Here is a 16004-nt window from a genome sequence, read left to right as displayed (position 1 = left end):
AACACTATTTCTTTTTGTCAAACAGTTTCTTGTTGCTGGTGAAGTTGCAAATTTCCTGTGCTTTGTCACCTTCAATTTTATTTCCCAATCCCCCTGTCCAGTCTGCAATCTTCCCCCAAATCACTCGATGTACCACATCTTCAGACAGTAATTAAAATGCCACAACTTGAGCAATGCTAGAGAATATTTTCAAAGCATGTTTTGAAAACGAATAATTCACAACTTAAATTATTGGAGTACAAAAAAACTCACAGGAGTGTGATGCTAAAAAAGTAATGTGTACAAAATTAAAGAATACTGTTTAATATACATATTTATATTTTTAAATCAGAAGAGGCAAAAATTGAAGTCATTAGCGAATTGACAGGTCAATAAGACTATAATGATAAGCCTTACAATTATTTTCAAGAATAATAATTATTGATAAGACTTCACAATCTTAAATAACTCTCTTGGAAAATTACAAGAATAGATGACATGCACTTTGTTTGGGGTGAGGAGATTAATATTTTTTATTAATGAAAGTAAAAGGCAATGATGAAAACCGACCGACCTAGATCTCTCTGTGCACCATGCACTAGCTGAAGAGTGTGGAAGAGAGGAAAGAATATGGATTACTGCAGCTGCAGGTCTATTGAAATAAAACACAGGTCAATTTCCACGGGTGAGTGTACATGTCACCGTGCTGCAGACAAATAAACAACACCAAAAGTGTCTGCTAGCGCTAATCACTCAACAAAAAATGTTTCAGGTCTCGGGGAAACTTTTGGCTTAGTTGTTGATTATTGGAGCAGCGACCTCTAGTCTTGACCTGTATTTAACAGACCCGCCTTCATTGCAGCTGTCACACGAGTCAACAGAACCACATACAACTGCTAAATCAACCACATCAATAATCTATGAACCCTGTTGCACAATTTTATAATTTGTAACACAATCTGACATGGTGAAAACATTGAACAACAGTAACAATACTCGCGTCAGGGAATTACAATTATGAGACGCCAAAATGAACCAAAAAGTAAAGGTACGTACGAAATAAAATCACTTAATTACCGTTACGTCTTTCAAACACCATTATATCCTTCTATATTATAGAGCGATCGCTATGCCAGAGGTCGTGAAAAGCCAACGTAGTTTTAATTGGAATCGAGGCCTGATGTAGATCATCGTACAACGTGATAAAACGGTGAATTATTTTTGACTGTTATGCTTGTTAATTTGCAGCTGCTTCTTACGGAACAGTTACACTTTTGAAAATGATTTAAACACGAATTCTGTTCTTCTTCTGGCTGTCCTCACTAGCCGCCATCTTTCTTTCGACATTAAACCAATCAGAGTTCATGTGAGAAAAGCACCAATCAGCGATCTTTTTAGTTCACTGTGTGCCAGGGTCTTTTCAAGACCCGCCGCCATATTGAAAGCCGAGAAGACCCTGGGAACGAGGTTGCCGTACGTAGTACAATAGTACTTGACCGTTGACCTTGGCCGATAAACCAATCTTAGCCAAAAGGCCGAGAGGCGATTAGGCTACGGGACATTTAGGTAAAAAAAATTGTGGGGATTCGGGATTTTTGACTGGGGGGGGGAGAATTGAGGAGATACGGGATGTTTTTTAAAGTAGGAACGCATTTTGTACGTGTCGTAGTGCAGTAACTTGTCATTTTTTTCCATAACTGTCAACTGACCTTCGTTTTGTTTTTTCAGGAGATTAAAGCTGTCCTTGCGTAATATGTAGCTCTAATAGTAAACGATATTGTTTTGGTATCGTAAATCATTACAGTGCCATAGTAGATATCTTTGCTAAATATCCCCTGAGAAGACATGTGACTCAGTAAAATACTAAACCCAGAAAGATTGAAGAAAATAAAAGGAAATCGAGAAACATTTGGCTTCAAGGCTGACATGTCAACTTTTTTCACCACAAGTCTGAGCTTCTGACAGCTTTCCAAGACGAACCTTCACTAAAGTTAACCCTTTTCCTGCGGGGTTAGTATCTTGATGGGAACGTCAAAATATACGACTTCAATGCTGTGAGGAATATACGACCAAAAATTCTATTTAAACGCTAAAAAATGCGAACTAAGCAAGATACAGATTTTGTTAGCCTGCTTTATGCAAAACAAATGTTGACGTAAAAGTAAATAAATATTGATTTGTAGTTTTTAAGGAGAGCAGAAGGAAAGTTTAGGAAGTGTCGATCAAGAAAAAAACAATTTGCCATAAGCAACAAAATTTGCGAGATGAAAACATCATAAATTTTGTGCCATGTATATAACAAGTTACAATCAGCGAAAAACATTTCGGGAGATTTTTGTTACGTTCAATCAAAGTTCAATTTTTCTATCGTACTTTTGGTCGTACAAGTAAAAGTGACATCGATTTTAGCGGCCGCCTGTAATCAAGTTACCTTGAGTGTTTAATTTAATACTGACAACTCACGAAACAAAGGATGCATATGTGACAAAATGACGGCAAGACACCGGGTTTTGTTAGTTTTCATTTTTCTTTCTTTTAGGTGTTATAAAGTTCGATAATATTTGCGAATTTAACACAATGATCGCAATCGTTGATGCTAGTCCAAGTAATTTGAAGTGTTAGCTTAAGTTAAGCTCCTTCGAATGAGGTTAGTACCTGTGACGGCGATAGCTACTTTGTTTTTTTTAAACTTGATTTCATTTTTTATTTTGTTTGGCCGTTGAAAGCTATTTCCTTATTTTCCTTCTACGTTAAAACGGCTGAACAAAATGGTTTCCAAGAAATATTGGAGTATTCGTTCTATGCAAAATACTTCTAATGAAGTATTCGTTCTATGCAAAATAATGTTCACAGTGCAGTGGAACACACAAGTACGAAGCAAGATCTAGAAATAACGTTGAAAATTCTCCTTACCTTTAAAGCTTGCCTTTTTCAAAGAAAAAGCATCTGTCCACTTAAAGACTCTCTGTCTACCGAGATGCTTTACGCGCCTTTGTGTGAAGTAACGAGTGGGAAAGAAATAAGCGACAAAAAGCTACAAAGGAATACTAGAAAAGCTGGCCAGTCGGAAAAAAAAATATATATTTGCAATGAATAAAGCGCCGCTGCCGCTCTTGGACTTATCACATGTTATCGGGTCAGTTTCCGATTGATTTTAGGGAGCTTAAGCAACGACAACGGCGACGGCAACGAGAACGTCACAAATTTGCATATTTGGTAGGCAAAAACAATAGCTTTGCACGCCCTGCACATGTGTTTTTCACTTTTGTCCATTTCTTTGCCGTCGTCAGCAAAACTACAACGTGAAACAGCCAAATTTGAGGTTTTATGGACAACGTCATTACTTGAGGATAAATTTTCATTTTCTGCCCTAAATTGAGCGCCGTTCCTACCAGCTTCATTTTTGAGGAACTACCACACCCCCGTCATATTAAAAATGTTGAAATAGTAACGAAGCGATTACAACAACGCGAATTTATATTTTGAGATGACGTTCTCGTTGCCGTCGCCGTTGTCGTTGCTTAAGCTCCCTTTTGTCGCCACACGCGGCTCGCGTCGCAATAAATTTGTACAAAACAAATTTCAATTAAGTACATTCAATATTGATCACCATTGTTGGTAAAAGTACTCGTTTGTCTTGTCTTTGACAATAAAAAAAAACATATATACAATTTATTGAATACACTGGCAAATTTGTTCACTAAGGGTCTGCTGCAAACGTCGCCGTCAAATTGGGTACCGTTCACCTCGGGAATTTTTCGAGGAATGCTTTTAACTGCTAACCAAACAAAAGCATCTCATCCAAATGTTATTTGAAACAGTAACTGGAATTCCAAACAAGTCTCGAACTAAAATAAGTAAATATCCAACTGATTAATTTATAAAGAGATTACAAATATCACTAGGCTTACCCACAGGCAGCCCAAGCTCGGTATACGATTTATAGACTTTGTATGGGCAAACATACTTTGAGCTTATAAATGCTAAAATAAGCTTAAGCTGTAAATGTAGAATTAAAGTTCGCTTACCGCTACATACGGTTGTCCTCGTCTTTTCTGTGCAATCGGAGGGCAAACTTGTGTCCGTTTTAGACGGGTTTGTGGCTTTCGAATTTTTGCGATGTCGTTAGTTGTCGTTTCTCCTCATAAAGAGAAGAAAGGCTGGTGACTCGCGGCGATCTCGTTCCACAAATTGCTCTCGCATCACGAACCAACGGTCCGATTCGCCATAAAAACACCACAGCCTTAAGCCCAGATAAATATCCTATCACATCAAAAAAAATCGTTGTGTGGTCCCGGAGTGGAGTTGATGTGATAGAAAATTTATCTGAGCTGTGGTGTTTTTATGGCGATTCGGACCGTTGGTTCGTGATGCGAGAGCAATTTGTGGAACGAGATCGCCGCGAGTCACCAGCCTTTCTTCTCTTTATGAGGAGAAACGACAACTAACGACATCGCAAAAATTTGAAAGCCACAAACCCGTTTAAAACGGACACAAATTTGCCCTCCGATTGCACAGAAAAGACGAGGACAACCGTATGTAGAGGTAAGCAAACTTTAATTCTACATTTACAGCTTATTTTAGCATTTATAAGCTCAAAGTATGTTTTCCCATAAAAAGTCTACAAATCGCACACCCAGCTTGGGCTGCCTGTGGCTTACCACGAAGGGACATCAGCAGACTCAGTTTTATTTAAAAGTTTGTGGTATCTCAGTGAATCGATTTGGGCTCTCAGTGATCTCGAACTCAAAATTTCCGTACATATACCGCCTTTAGCGGCTCAAGTCGTGGCATTTTCTTGAATTGATTGTCGGTCCAACTGCTCAGTCCTCCAACCCACGTTGAAACGCTTGCGAATTGCACTTAAGCTGATTCCTTAGTAAAGGAAGTTGTCGTAAGATTTTCTTTAAACTTTTCTCGATTGTTCCCTACCTTATGGTGACTCGAAATGTGCAGTTAAAAAAATACGTCACCAAGCTCGTTTGCGAGATAAAACTTGCTCAAGTTACTCATTTAATCAGTGCGACTTCATCTATCAAGGACAAGTTTGTTCCATCGATTCACGCTACGTTTTGCAGGAACAGTAAACACTGCTTTGACGTAATTTTTGAAATAACAAAACAGTTGAATTATATTGTTCAAAAGGAATAATTTAATGTTTGTTTTATGGCACAGGCACACGTCTTGAAAAGGCACTGACTGCAAATATTCCTCGGGTGCGTTATCTCGAGGAGTCAATTTTGTGTCCACGAGTGATGACTACGAATACTTTTTTTCCTGTAACTTTTTCTTCTGACGTAAATTTTTTTACAGTACAAAGAGGATGAGTAAGAGAATAATATTATGCCAAAAAAAAGAATAGGTCACCAACTTTGTTTAGGAGAAAACAGAAAGCAAACCAAGCTCGACCCCTCGATAACACGTCTCCCCGATAGCGCGGTTTCACTTTCACTGTCGGACTGAAATGAGACTTTAGCATCATCAAGGCTATCACTCAACTTTTGTTTTGCGAGAGTTTAAAGAGTTTCTTGTTTTGCTCTTTACTGCTGTGCTCTGAAAACGGCCATTCTTCTTTCTAGCGAGCTTTCCCGCACGAAAGGTCGCCATTTTGAAATGTTTTTGGCCACGTTCGATATATCAATATTCACACATGGCTACCAGTCTTTATGGTTAAATGTAAACATTGTTTTGTTTAGAAATATCCGTTGAGACTTGTGAGACAAAGAAAGTAGAACTGAGCCGTGAAATTTGACCATAAAGCCTCTTAGCCATTCCTGAATACGAAAACGGAAAAGTGCGTCACGGTGGCTGGGTGGTTTAACGCCCTTGCATATAATCTTGAAAGTTGGTATGACTTCTAGTGGCGGAAGGGAAGTTTGAAAATACTGAAGGGTATATAAAAGTAAATTCACTCGCTTAATTCAATGCCCGTGGGGTATGCACTTTTGTGATTACCAACAAAAAATAGACACAAGAGCAACAAAAAATAGACACCAACCAATCGACTGGTTTTAAGAATTAGTCAAATTTCAATTTGTTTTTTTTACCCTTCCTACTTCAATTGCGTGCGTGCAAACAAGAAACACACTCCGTGTCAAAAACAATATGCAATTGAATAAATTTCGCAAAGTTCAGGATCAAACCCTTTTCTGAAGAGCCTATTTTCCTTGAATAACAAAACACAAAATAGAGAACAAGCTTTCTTTCAAATAATTCTTCACTCTCACATTTCCAATTTTTTTAAAACCTAAAAACTGTGCAGAGTTGAGAAAAAACAATAAATGTAAATAGCCAGACAACAGAGATGTGACTTCAAGGCGTTCGATTCCTTCAATGAGTTTGTTAAACCCACACAGAATAATTATTTGCCATCTGGTTTCAGTGTTGTACATAACAGCACAGTTAGTAAATTATTAGAAATACGGCTCACTTTGATACGGAGATGTATGGGCAATTTTTGTCGAAGTCCATCACTTGTCACTTTTAAAACGCTATCCACCGCAGATAAATCACTATCCACGGGATAGCGCAATTGGTTTCCCTATGACTTATCCACTGGAGAGTAATTTATCTGGCGGTTAGCGCTATCCATTGTTTGAACAACTGGCGCGAGATATTTATTTTTCACCGCCTGTCTTGTTTATCCAATTGACGTTCCATTTTTGAGCTCGATAAGGGTATATTTTGTTTAAAGATCCACTAAAACGCCATTCGCATTACAATGACGTCAACGCCATTGCAGGTTAATTAAATATTCTACTGCGTCCACCGGATTAAATCTACGCATTTCTACTACCGTCTGAAACCTACCAAAAATACGCACAAAGACAATACTTAGCAGGGGAGTGACAGGAAAGACTATTGTGCAACGTTTCCATTTTCCCGACACGGGAAACGGAGAAATTCAACTCATTTTCTGACTGGATTGCCTATGGCAACTCAGTAATTGAGATAGTGCGCGCACTCTCATTAGTCAATATAGCTGTGTTTAGATGAGAATGTGTAAACACGGCTGTGACATTACACGAAGTTTGATGAGTTATGTGTTGTAACACGCGCGTTTTGATTAGCTTGTAGGAAATATGGGCGTGTATCAAGAAAATCTGTTTTAATTAAGAAGTAAAAAAAAACAGCATTTTCCTTCAATACATTAATTGTCGAATTATTTTTGAAAAATATTTTTTAAAAGCAAAAGAGGACTTTTTCCGTGTTTACATAGCATCATCTAAATACTCGGGGAGTTAGGAGAATTCTCGACGGTTATGCAAACCATCGAGTGCGTCTCGGGTTTGAATAACTGTCTCAAATTCTCCCAACTCCCCCCCTACCGCGTTTAGATGAGGCTATGCAAACACAGAAAACGTCCTCTATTGCTTAAATCGTGCTCAGACTGCGTTGCACTTGCTCTAGCTGTCTGCCCTATTAGTCCATCTGTGATCTGGTCACTGATCTGTAAGTTCGTCTTATATCTCGTAACAGTTGAATGTGTAATGTAGGATGTATGGTTAAATGGATGGTTCGTTCTTCATCAACTGTGATGGTCACTTTCACTTAGAAAGACGCGTTCCTCGTTAAATGAGAAGCCAGTTCTTGCAAAAAATATCATCTCTGCATTTCATCTAACAGGCCCCAGTTGTTCGAAGGGTGGATAGAATTATCCACTGGATAACTCAATTGGTTTTGCTAGTGTTTATCCGGTGGACAGCGTTATCCACCTTTTGAACAACCGAAGCCAGGTTAATAATTTCCATCTCAGGTAATTCTCTCAATAGCGAGGATGCACCGTTTCGACATTGTCAGTCCTAAGCGATATAGCGGGACAATCCTCTACTCAACCCATTTTAGTGTCCAATGACTCGGCGGTAGAGCGTCCGAACTAGTAATCGGAAGGTCGTCGTAGGTTTGAGCACTCGGATTTTTTTCCGATTATCCTCGAGTCACCGCTAATTGAAAAAAAAAAACATCTCCTCATTTCTGTTTCGTTTGTTTTGATGTGAACAGCCTATTTCTCGAGATCATCATGAATCCGACACGAGTTTGGTTGTCGATGGCATTCGTCGTGTTATCACGGATTGGTGTAACATTTATTGAAGCAGATGACCAATGCAACTCTGGAGAACCAGGAATGTTCCTTTTGGGTCATACATTCGAAACGGTTAAGGTCGAGTTGCCCCACGAGTGCTCAAGGATATGTGATGAAGACGACAGATGCCAAAGCTACAACGTCCTCTTCGGTGCCAACATTTGCGAGCTCAATTCAAACACAAAAGAAGAGAAACCTGAAGACTTCTTGCCGGATGTGAACCGATTCTACAGACAGCAGGCATCGAAACGAGGTATTTTCATTAGTGTATGAGGAAGCCCTAAAGTTTGTAAAGGTACCAGCTTTAAGGTCGGTACACACAAGAGAGCTTGCTCCCGCAGCACGCTCCTGCGATACGCTCCCGGAGCAAAGCTCCCTCGTCTGCACCAACGATTTCTAGCGAAAAAATATGTTGCGCAACAAAACTTTTGCTCCCGAGTTTTGCTCCCTCCATGAGGAGCTTAACTTGGGTCAGAAATGTGGGTCCCCGCTGTTTAGGTAAAAAAAAATTACCAAAATCTCAGTGGGAGTTGTAACAAGACTCACACTAAAAAGGCAGAGCGAGATACAAAGGAAGAGAGAGGTGTTAATCTCGACACATTTGTTGGGCCGACTTCGTCATAAAGTTTTAATGACGACAAATAACTCAAATTACTTTAAATTAAGTTTGAGTGATGTGTCAAAATAGTCCAGAGGCACAGTAAATCAATCTGAAATATTTTCTAAAACACGGTTTACAACGGCCAGCATCATGCAATTAAAAAATGGAAAATTATTTTTTTATTCTCTTTATTTCAAATTAATTTAAACACAGGCAAATTATATCTTAACTTTCAGGCTACCGAGATGCAACTTGTTTTGCCCGGCATACACCTTTCTTAACAGCAACGGTGAATTGGTTCTTTTCTGATTTTAAAGCAATCCATTTTTAAGTTTTATACTTATGGAACTCGATAACTGAGGAATAAAACTCAACGGCCATTACACCTTCGAACATCTGCTTCCCTAATTCTCCGGTTAAACATGAAACGTTAGTGATGTATTGGTGTATTTGTTAATTTAAACACAGGCAAATTATTTCTTAACTTTCAGGCTGCCGAGACGCAACTTGTTTTGCCTGGCATACACTTTTCTCAACAGCAACGGTGAATTCAGTGAATTGGTTCTTTTCTGATTTTAAAGCAAACCATTTTTAAGTTTTACACTTATGGAACTCGATAACTGAGGAATAAAACTCAACGGCTATTACACCTTCGAATATGTGCTTCCCTAACTCTCCGGTTAAACATGAAACGCGTTAGTGATGTATTGGTGTATTTGTTAATTTAAACACAGGCAAATTATTTCTTAACTTTCAGGCCGCCGAGATGCAACTTGTTTTGCCTGGCATAATTGGTTCTTTTCTGATTTTAAAGCAATCCATTTTTAAGTTTTATACTTATGGAACTCGATAACTGAGGAATAAAACTCAACAGCTATTACACCTTCGAACATCTGCTTCCCTAATTCTCCGGTTAAACATGAAACGTTAGTGATGTATTGGTGTATTTGTTAATTTAAACACAGGCAAATTATTTCTTAACTTTCAGGCTACCGAGATATAACTTGTTTTGCCTGGCATACACTTTTCTCAACAGCAACGGTGAATTGGTTCTTTTCTGATTTTAAAGCAAACCATTTTTCAGTTTTATCAAGAGATACGATTATGAAGGTAAGAGAAGTATTCCCATCGTAATCCCTCTTAATTTCTGCGCGATCCGGTATTCCCACGAGGGTTAACTGATAGCCAATCACATGTCCCCATTTTTACCAATGTTGACAGCTGAGCGAATTCCCACGCAATGATTCGCGTCGTTCGCGATTTACCATCAAACAAAAATGGCGGAGGATGTTGAGACAAACGCGTATATACATTTTGTGGACGAACGTGACTTGTTGACTACAGAGTTAAGCGATTGCAATGACTTATGTTTTGAAACCTGTATCTTGGAAGGAACGAGTTGTGTAACCGACAGGATTTTGTACAGAATGGCAAATGGAAGACTATAGTCGATAAGTACGATCTCTCTGAATTTAATAAACGCATTCTCGGTTTCCTTTGCGGGATTAAAATATGATGACGTAATTCTTATATGGTGATAAAGTACACAGATAGAGCTCTACAACAGTACCAAACATGAAAGGAAAACTTGAATCAAGCGTCCGATAAAAATTTTTGAACCCGTGTTATCGGATTCAAGTGAATTTGCAAAAGCACGTATGTTAAATTAAACATAGCTGTCTCCTTAATTTAAAAAAAGATTTAACACGGTTTCGTGTATGGCACAACCTTGAATGTGGTATCATTGAAAACTAGACAATTAAGCTATTTCAGTTACAGATGTTTGAAACCTGTATCTTGAAAGGATCGAGTTTTATATAAGCGACAGAATTTTGTAAACATTGGCAATTCGCAGACTACAGTCAACAAGTAATATGCTCAACCTCATCCAATAATTGTTTATTAATATATCGCTGACTTGGTTAGCGCGTTCTTGATTGTCTTCGCGGGATTAAAATCTGACGACTTAATTCTTAGATATTCATAAATTAGACAGATATCAGACATGAAAGGAAAACTTGAACAGACAGTGTGATAAAAATGTATGAACAAGTGGTATCGCATGGAAGTCAATTTGCAAAGCACGCATGTTAAATATACCTGCATCTTTCAAAATTATTAAACTCGGTTTCGTTCTTTGGACAGTGTTGAAACTGGTGTCACTGTAAACAACACAGTTAAGCGATTTGAATGATATATCTTTGCATCTTGTATCTTGAAAGTAACGAGTTTTATAGGCGACAGAATTTTGTACACAATGAAATATCGCGGACTACAGTCACCAAGTAACATATTCCTGACTTGGTCAACGCGTTCTCGATTTTCTTAGCGGACTTAAACTATGGTGACTTAATTGTATGATATTCACAAATTAGACAGCTGACGCTTTCAAACAGTACCACACATGACAGGAAAATTTCAATTGGCCGCACGATAAAAAAATTTAAAACCGTAAGATCGGATTGAAGTCAATTTGCAACGCACGCGTAAAATATAGCTCCCTCTTACAAATTATATAACACGGTTTCCTACATTAGACAATCGTAAAATTGGTATCAGAGTGAATTATATAGTTAACCGATTTCCATGATATATGATTGCAAACTGTATCTTGACAGGGACGAGTTTTGTAAGCGACAGAATTTTGTAGACGATGAGAAAGTGCGCACTAAAATGGACAAGTAACGCAATGCAACCAAGGTAAACATATCTGCATCTGTCAAAATTATTTAACACGGTTTGATAGATTGGAAATTCTTCAAATTGGTATCACTGTAAACTAAACAGTTAAGCAATTCCAAGGATGTATGTTTGAAACCTGTATCTTGCAGACAATGAATTTTATCAGGCCATGAAACTCAATTTTGAAAACGAAGAATGGCATCGTACACAATTTGCTGCACTTTCCCTCCTCCACGAAACTTCCACGTAACGCGCGCGGTAACATTATCCGCGGGAAAATTGATATCATCTAAAAATAACCTAAGAAGGATTACGATGGGAATGGGGCCAGTATGAGGGATTACTTCTCTTACCTTTATAATCTCTTGGTCGTCTTAAGCTCCTCATGATATCAAACTGGTTTGATATGAGGGAGCAAGCTCCAGGGGAAAATCTGTTGCACGAGTCTGTATCAGGAGCAAGCTCCCTCGTGTGTGCTGAAATTTGCTTGCCGTGACATGACGTGTCTCTAGTTCTTGAGTTGGCCAATCAAATTGGCTTATTTTTTTTTCCACAACAGTTCCCATGCCCCAATTGGGTTGTTTCATCATTCAGCTCCCTCGTCGTGTCCTTCCTGTGTACTGGCTGGGGTACTTATATATATTTTACCCGGGGCCGTGTTTCGGGAGCGTGTTTCAGGAGCAAGCTCACTCTTGTGTACCGGCCTTTAAGGTATTTCGAATTTTCAATAATTGGAGGGTGAAGGAAAATTAGGCAAAATAATGGCCATTTTTCTCTTTGCACAGCCCTTCCATCGGTACATGATACCAGGTCTGTCCTTGCTCTATTTGTTACCCTCGTCTTTAAATCATGAATGTTTGCCATCTCATCAAAGATGTTTTCACAACCTTAAATAACATAGAAGCAAAAATGTTAATTCCATGTTCTCAGCACATACTCTTAGGCCCGTTTTAAACGTTGCATTTCACATGTGCCGAATCTAATGCAAAATGAACGAAAACGATAGATTTTTCTCATTTGCATTAGATTCGGCAAATGTGAAATGCGACATGCATTTAAGACGGGCCTTACTTGCAAATAACAGTACACACCCTTCCCACAAGAGGGCAAGGTGTTGGAACTTCCGAACATATATAATGACTTGCTTTTGTCACATGACCGCTTTTCGGTAATGTGACTACTATATAGGGAGTTTAAGAAACGACGACGGCTACGGCAACGACAACGCCAAAAAGCAGTGATATTATTGGTTGAAAGAACCAAAATGATCTTGCTGCACGTGCGGCACGCATTTTTGAACAATTCTCTCCCGTACTCGTCAAAACCACTACGTGAAATGACCAAATTTAAGGTTTTGACGACAACGTGGACAAACTACCGTGAATCTTTCAGTCTTACACTTTCCTTCAAATCGGTCTGTACCAATCCAGTTTTAGGACACTTCTCACATATTTAAATAATGTAAACAAGATGGAATAATCATGAAATACTTAAAACAGCTCAAACTTATATTTTGAAGTGACGTTCTCGTCTCCGTAGCCGTCGTGGTTTCTTAAACTCCCTTATAACTACTCATTGCTATTCAAACTGATGAAATGAGGTTGAGCGATTCAACCGAAATATATCATATAACATAATTTCTCCCATAATGTTTTGCACTCGTGGCTCAATTTTGCACCCAGCAACGACATTTATATCAGTTGTTACCAGAAACCCATAAGGGTTGAAACGTGTAACGCGTGTTCACAGCTTCCGAATATTCAATTTGGAAAACCCCTCGCTCCAGTTAATTTCGCGCGAGAAGATTGGTGGTATTGCGTCACGGTGTTCTTGCGAACTGATTGGTTGAATGTTTCTCTCTTGTTGTTCCAAATATGGTGCTTAGCAAATTGAATATTCAGAAGCTTGTTTCCCAGCACACAAGGGGCCGTTACACGTTTCAACCCTTACGGGTTTCTGTTGTTACTTAATCGAAAGATTAATATAAGTCAGGAGTAGGTGAATTAGGAGTGAACAACTTTCACCTCCAATTTGAGAGATGGAATTCGAAGACACCGTTATTTCTGTACAGCTGCTTTAACGTTCTCTTTGTTAACTTATGCATATACCACGTAATTAGTTTATGCATTCGTGACGTAGAAAACCCGACTAGAATTATACGGTTTGAGAAAACGACCACCATTTGGAGAGATATGGGAGTTGTACGTTGTCGAATCGTGAGCTCCTGACAAAACAGAGAACTTTAGCAACGACGACGGCGAAGGCAACGAGAACGTCATTTCAAAATGTAAATTCGCGTTATTGTAATCACTTCGAGACTATTTCGACCTTTTTAATAGGACAAGGGTGTGGCAGTTCCTCAAAAAATTACACTGGTCGGAACGGCGCTTAATTTAAGGGAGAAAATGAGAATTTATCCTCAAGTGCTGACGTCCGTGATAAAACTCAAATTTGACTATTTCACTTTGTTTTGTCCACTAAATATGCAAATTTTTGACGTTCCCGTTGCCGTCTAATTTCCCTAATATACTACGAATGACGGCTGATTGGAGTGGTTACGAGTGCAGCTACACTACTGATAGGAGTTTTGCATTTTTAAGCCTTCTGGCAGAAAATCAACACGGTCCCTGTTTGTTTTGGAGCGCGGAATGACACTTACGGTAAATTCATCCTTACGAGGACAGGATTTCTTAAGACAATCAAGCTTGTCCGCAAATCTGGCTCAATACGCTGCAACAATGTTAATCCTGATTCCTTCTGGGGCTGTTGGTCGACCCATCGTTATCTATACAAGTTGTCAACACTCATTACAAATACCAACGGAGATGTACTTCTACCACCCATTGGAGAACTGGAAGGAATGAACACAGCCCACCCTGAGGAGTGCCAAAAGAAGCACTTTTACAGCCTCGATGAGACTGGTGGGGATTCACCAGAACTGGTGTTCCGCAATCTTCCAAGTCCATTGTCTTTGTCAAAGGGCGAGGAATTACAGATATGGAACGGGGAGGACTGGTCCAACTGTTATGAAGCAAACAACAATGGTTCTACGTGTGTTGATGTGTATGCATTGTACCTATACTAGACAGCAACACTTCTTTGTAGCATTGAAATAACATTAGCCGTGTCTAATCCAAAACAGATTTGCGAGAAACGTATAGCTAAAGTAGTTCATAAACCCCAGCACATGCATCGTTTAGTGCTTTGAAACTCAAGCGTTCGCATTTTTAGTACCGTAAGGCTGTAGCTTATGTTGAAAAACCCTTTCATCGAGTTTGGATAGATCCTATTCGATGAAATTGAGCTCAGTCTTCTTTCACTCATTTAAGAAGGCTCGAAAGAGTTTTTTCGTTGCTATAGTGTTTGTAAAACGATGAAAGATACCAAAGAAGGTATTTCATAGTGTAGGCAAACTATAGGTATCTTTGCAACTCAATAGACTATTTCACGGTTAGTTTTTCTCATTTGCATTACAATATAAGCTAGCATGTATGTGAGGCAATTTTGGGCTATTTTGTAGTTTTAACCCGAAATGGCCTCGCATCCACGTTAAATTACATTGTAATGCAAATTAGCAAAACTAACCGTGAAAAGGGCTATTGTTGGGTAATACTTTAAGGGCACTTATGATGTCATATCGGTTACCATGCTCCACTTTTGAAACCGTTTTAAAGACTCGGTTTTCATTAGCGTTTTCGGGCGTTTTAGTTTTTTTAGTTTTCAAATAAAAACGCGTTAGTTTGGGTCGGTCCAGTTTCCGGATTTGAAAACGCAAAGAATAGGGGGCAAATGATATGTATTTTTTAAGACGCGTCTTTAAATATATGCATAATATGCTAAGATCAATTTTGTCTCGGTCACGCGATTCTCATTTTAACGCTCGGTAAAGTGGTCTCTGGGCAGAGGGCTATCTCTGGTAACCGCGACCATATAAACGGGCCCCAAGACCACCTCTTCCTTTGGCGTTTACCTTGTAATTGTGATTTGAGATGTAACCAAAGACAAGATTAGAAAGAGACTCGAGCCAGTCAGGAGCACCCAACGAGAATATTGTTCAAAACCACTTAAACATAGCATTGTTAAACGTATTTTCGTATTTAAACGGCAGATATAGGCATACTTCTGTTCGGATTTCCTCGCTGAAAGTCTAGTGATCCCAAAATTATAGGGATCAAAACTTACCTTTTCGAAAATTTCAGCCAGAAAAAAGGCTCCCGAAAATTCTAGGTGACCTTTTAAGGGTAAAAATCCGTTAAAAATGGGCAACTATACCATTTTTCAGATGTTCGACAATCCTAGGAGAGGCAGGCAAGCAAGAACTTTGACAACAAATGTTCCAAAAATTCTAGATTTCAAATCGTCTTCCGAACAGATATTTCCCGAAAATTGACGTTGGGTGCCCCTGGCTTCATGCCCACTTGCTTCATGCCGCGCCAATATCCGTTAAAACTAACAAAGAACGCTGCTAAAAGTCTCAGATTGGAGGTACTCATCACAATCATTGAAAGGCCGTTCGTTTAGAAATCGGTGCTTTGGCCTCAATAATGGAGATTTGCTGTTACGTTCTTAATTAAATGTCATACATTTCCAGTATACAGCTGCATTGATACAAGGTTCTTTGTATAAACAAGTTAAAAGGGAAAACAGCACACTTCCGGT

At 38.9% G+C, this 16004-nt stretch overlaps 1 protein-coding gene across 2 annotated transcripts; it reads left to right on the top strand.

The window, feature by feature from the left end:
• Nucleotides 1-2531: 2531 nt before the first annotated feature.
• LOC138059072 (uncharacterized) lies at nt 2532-15191 on the top strand. 2 transcript variants are annotated; one of them, XM_068904586.1, is made up of 3 exons: nt 2532-2626; nt 7981-8315; nt 13946-15191. In XM_068904586.1, the coding sequence occupies exons 1-3, from the start codon at nt 2622-2624 to the stop codon at nt 14428-14430; spliced, it is 825 nt and encodes a 274-aa protein (XP_068760687.1). In that variant the 5' UTR covers nt 2532-2621; the 3' UTR covers nt 14431-15191. The 2 variants fall into 2 exon arrangements, with proteins under 2 accessions (XP_068760687.1, XP_068760688.1); XM_068904587.1 differs by lacking the exon at nt 2532-2626 and adding an exon at nt 7358-7431.
• Nucleotides 15192-16004: the final 813 nt, after the last annotated feature.

The sequence above is a fragment of the Montipora capricornis genome, chromosome 8 (assembly GCF_036669925.1).
Source record: "Montipora capricornis isolate CH-2021 chromosome 8, ASM3666992v2, whole genome shotgun sequence".
Lineage (NCBI taxonomy): Eukaryota > Metazoa > Cnidaria > Anthozoa > Scleractinia > Acroporidae > Montipora > Montipora capricornis.
Note: the sequence above shows the minus strand (reverse complement) of the source record. Positions and strands in the feature narration are given on the sequence as shown.

Excerpts from the sequence above, each read along its gene's own strand:
- LOC138059072 (XM_068904586.1), top strand. Across the intron at positions 8,316-13,945 it reads ACAGCAGGCATCGAAACGAG|CCTTCTGGCAGAAAATCAAC; the intron begins GTATTTTCATTA and ends TGCATTTTTAAG.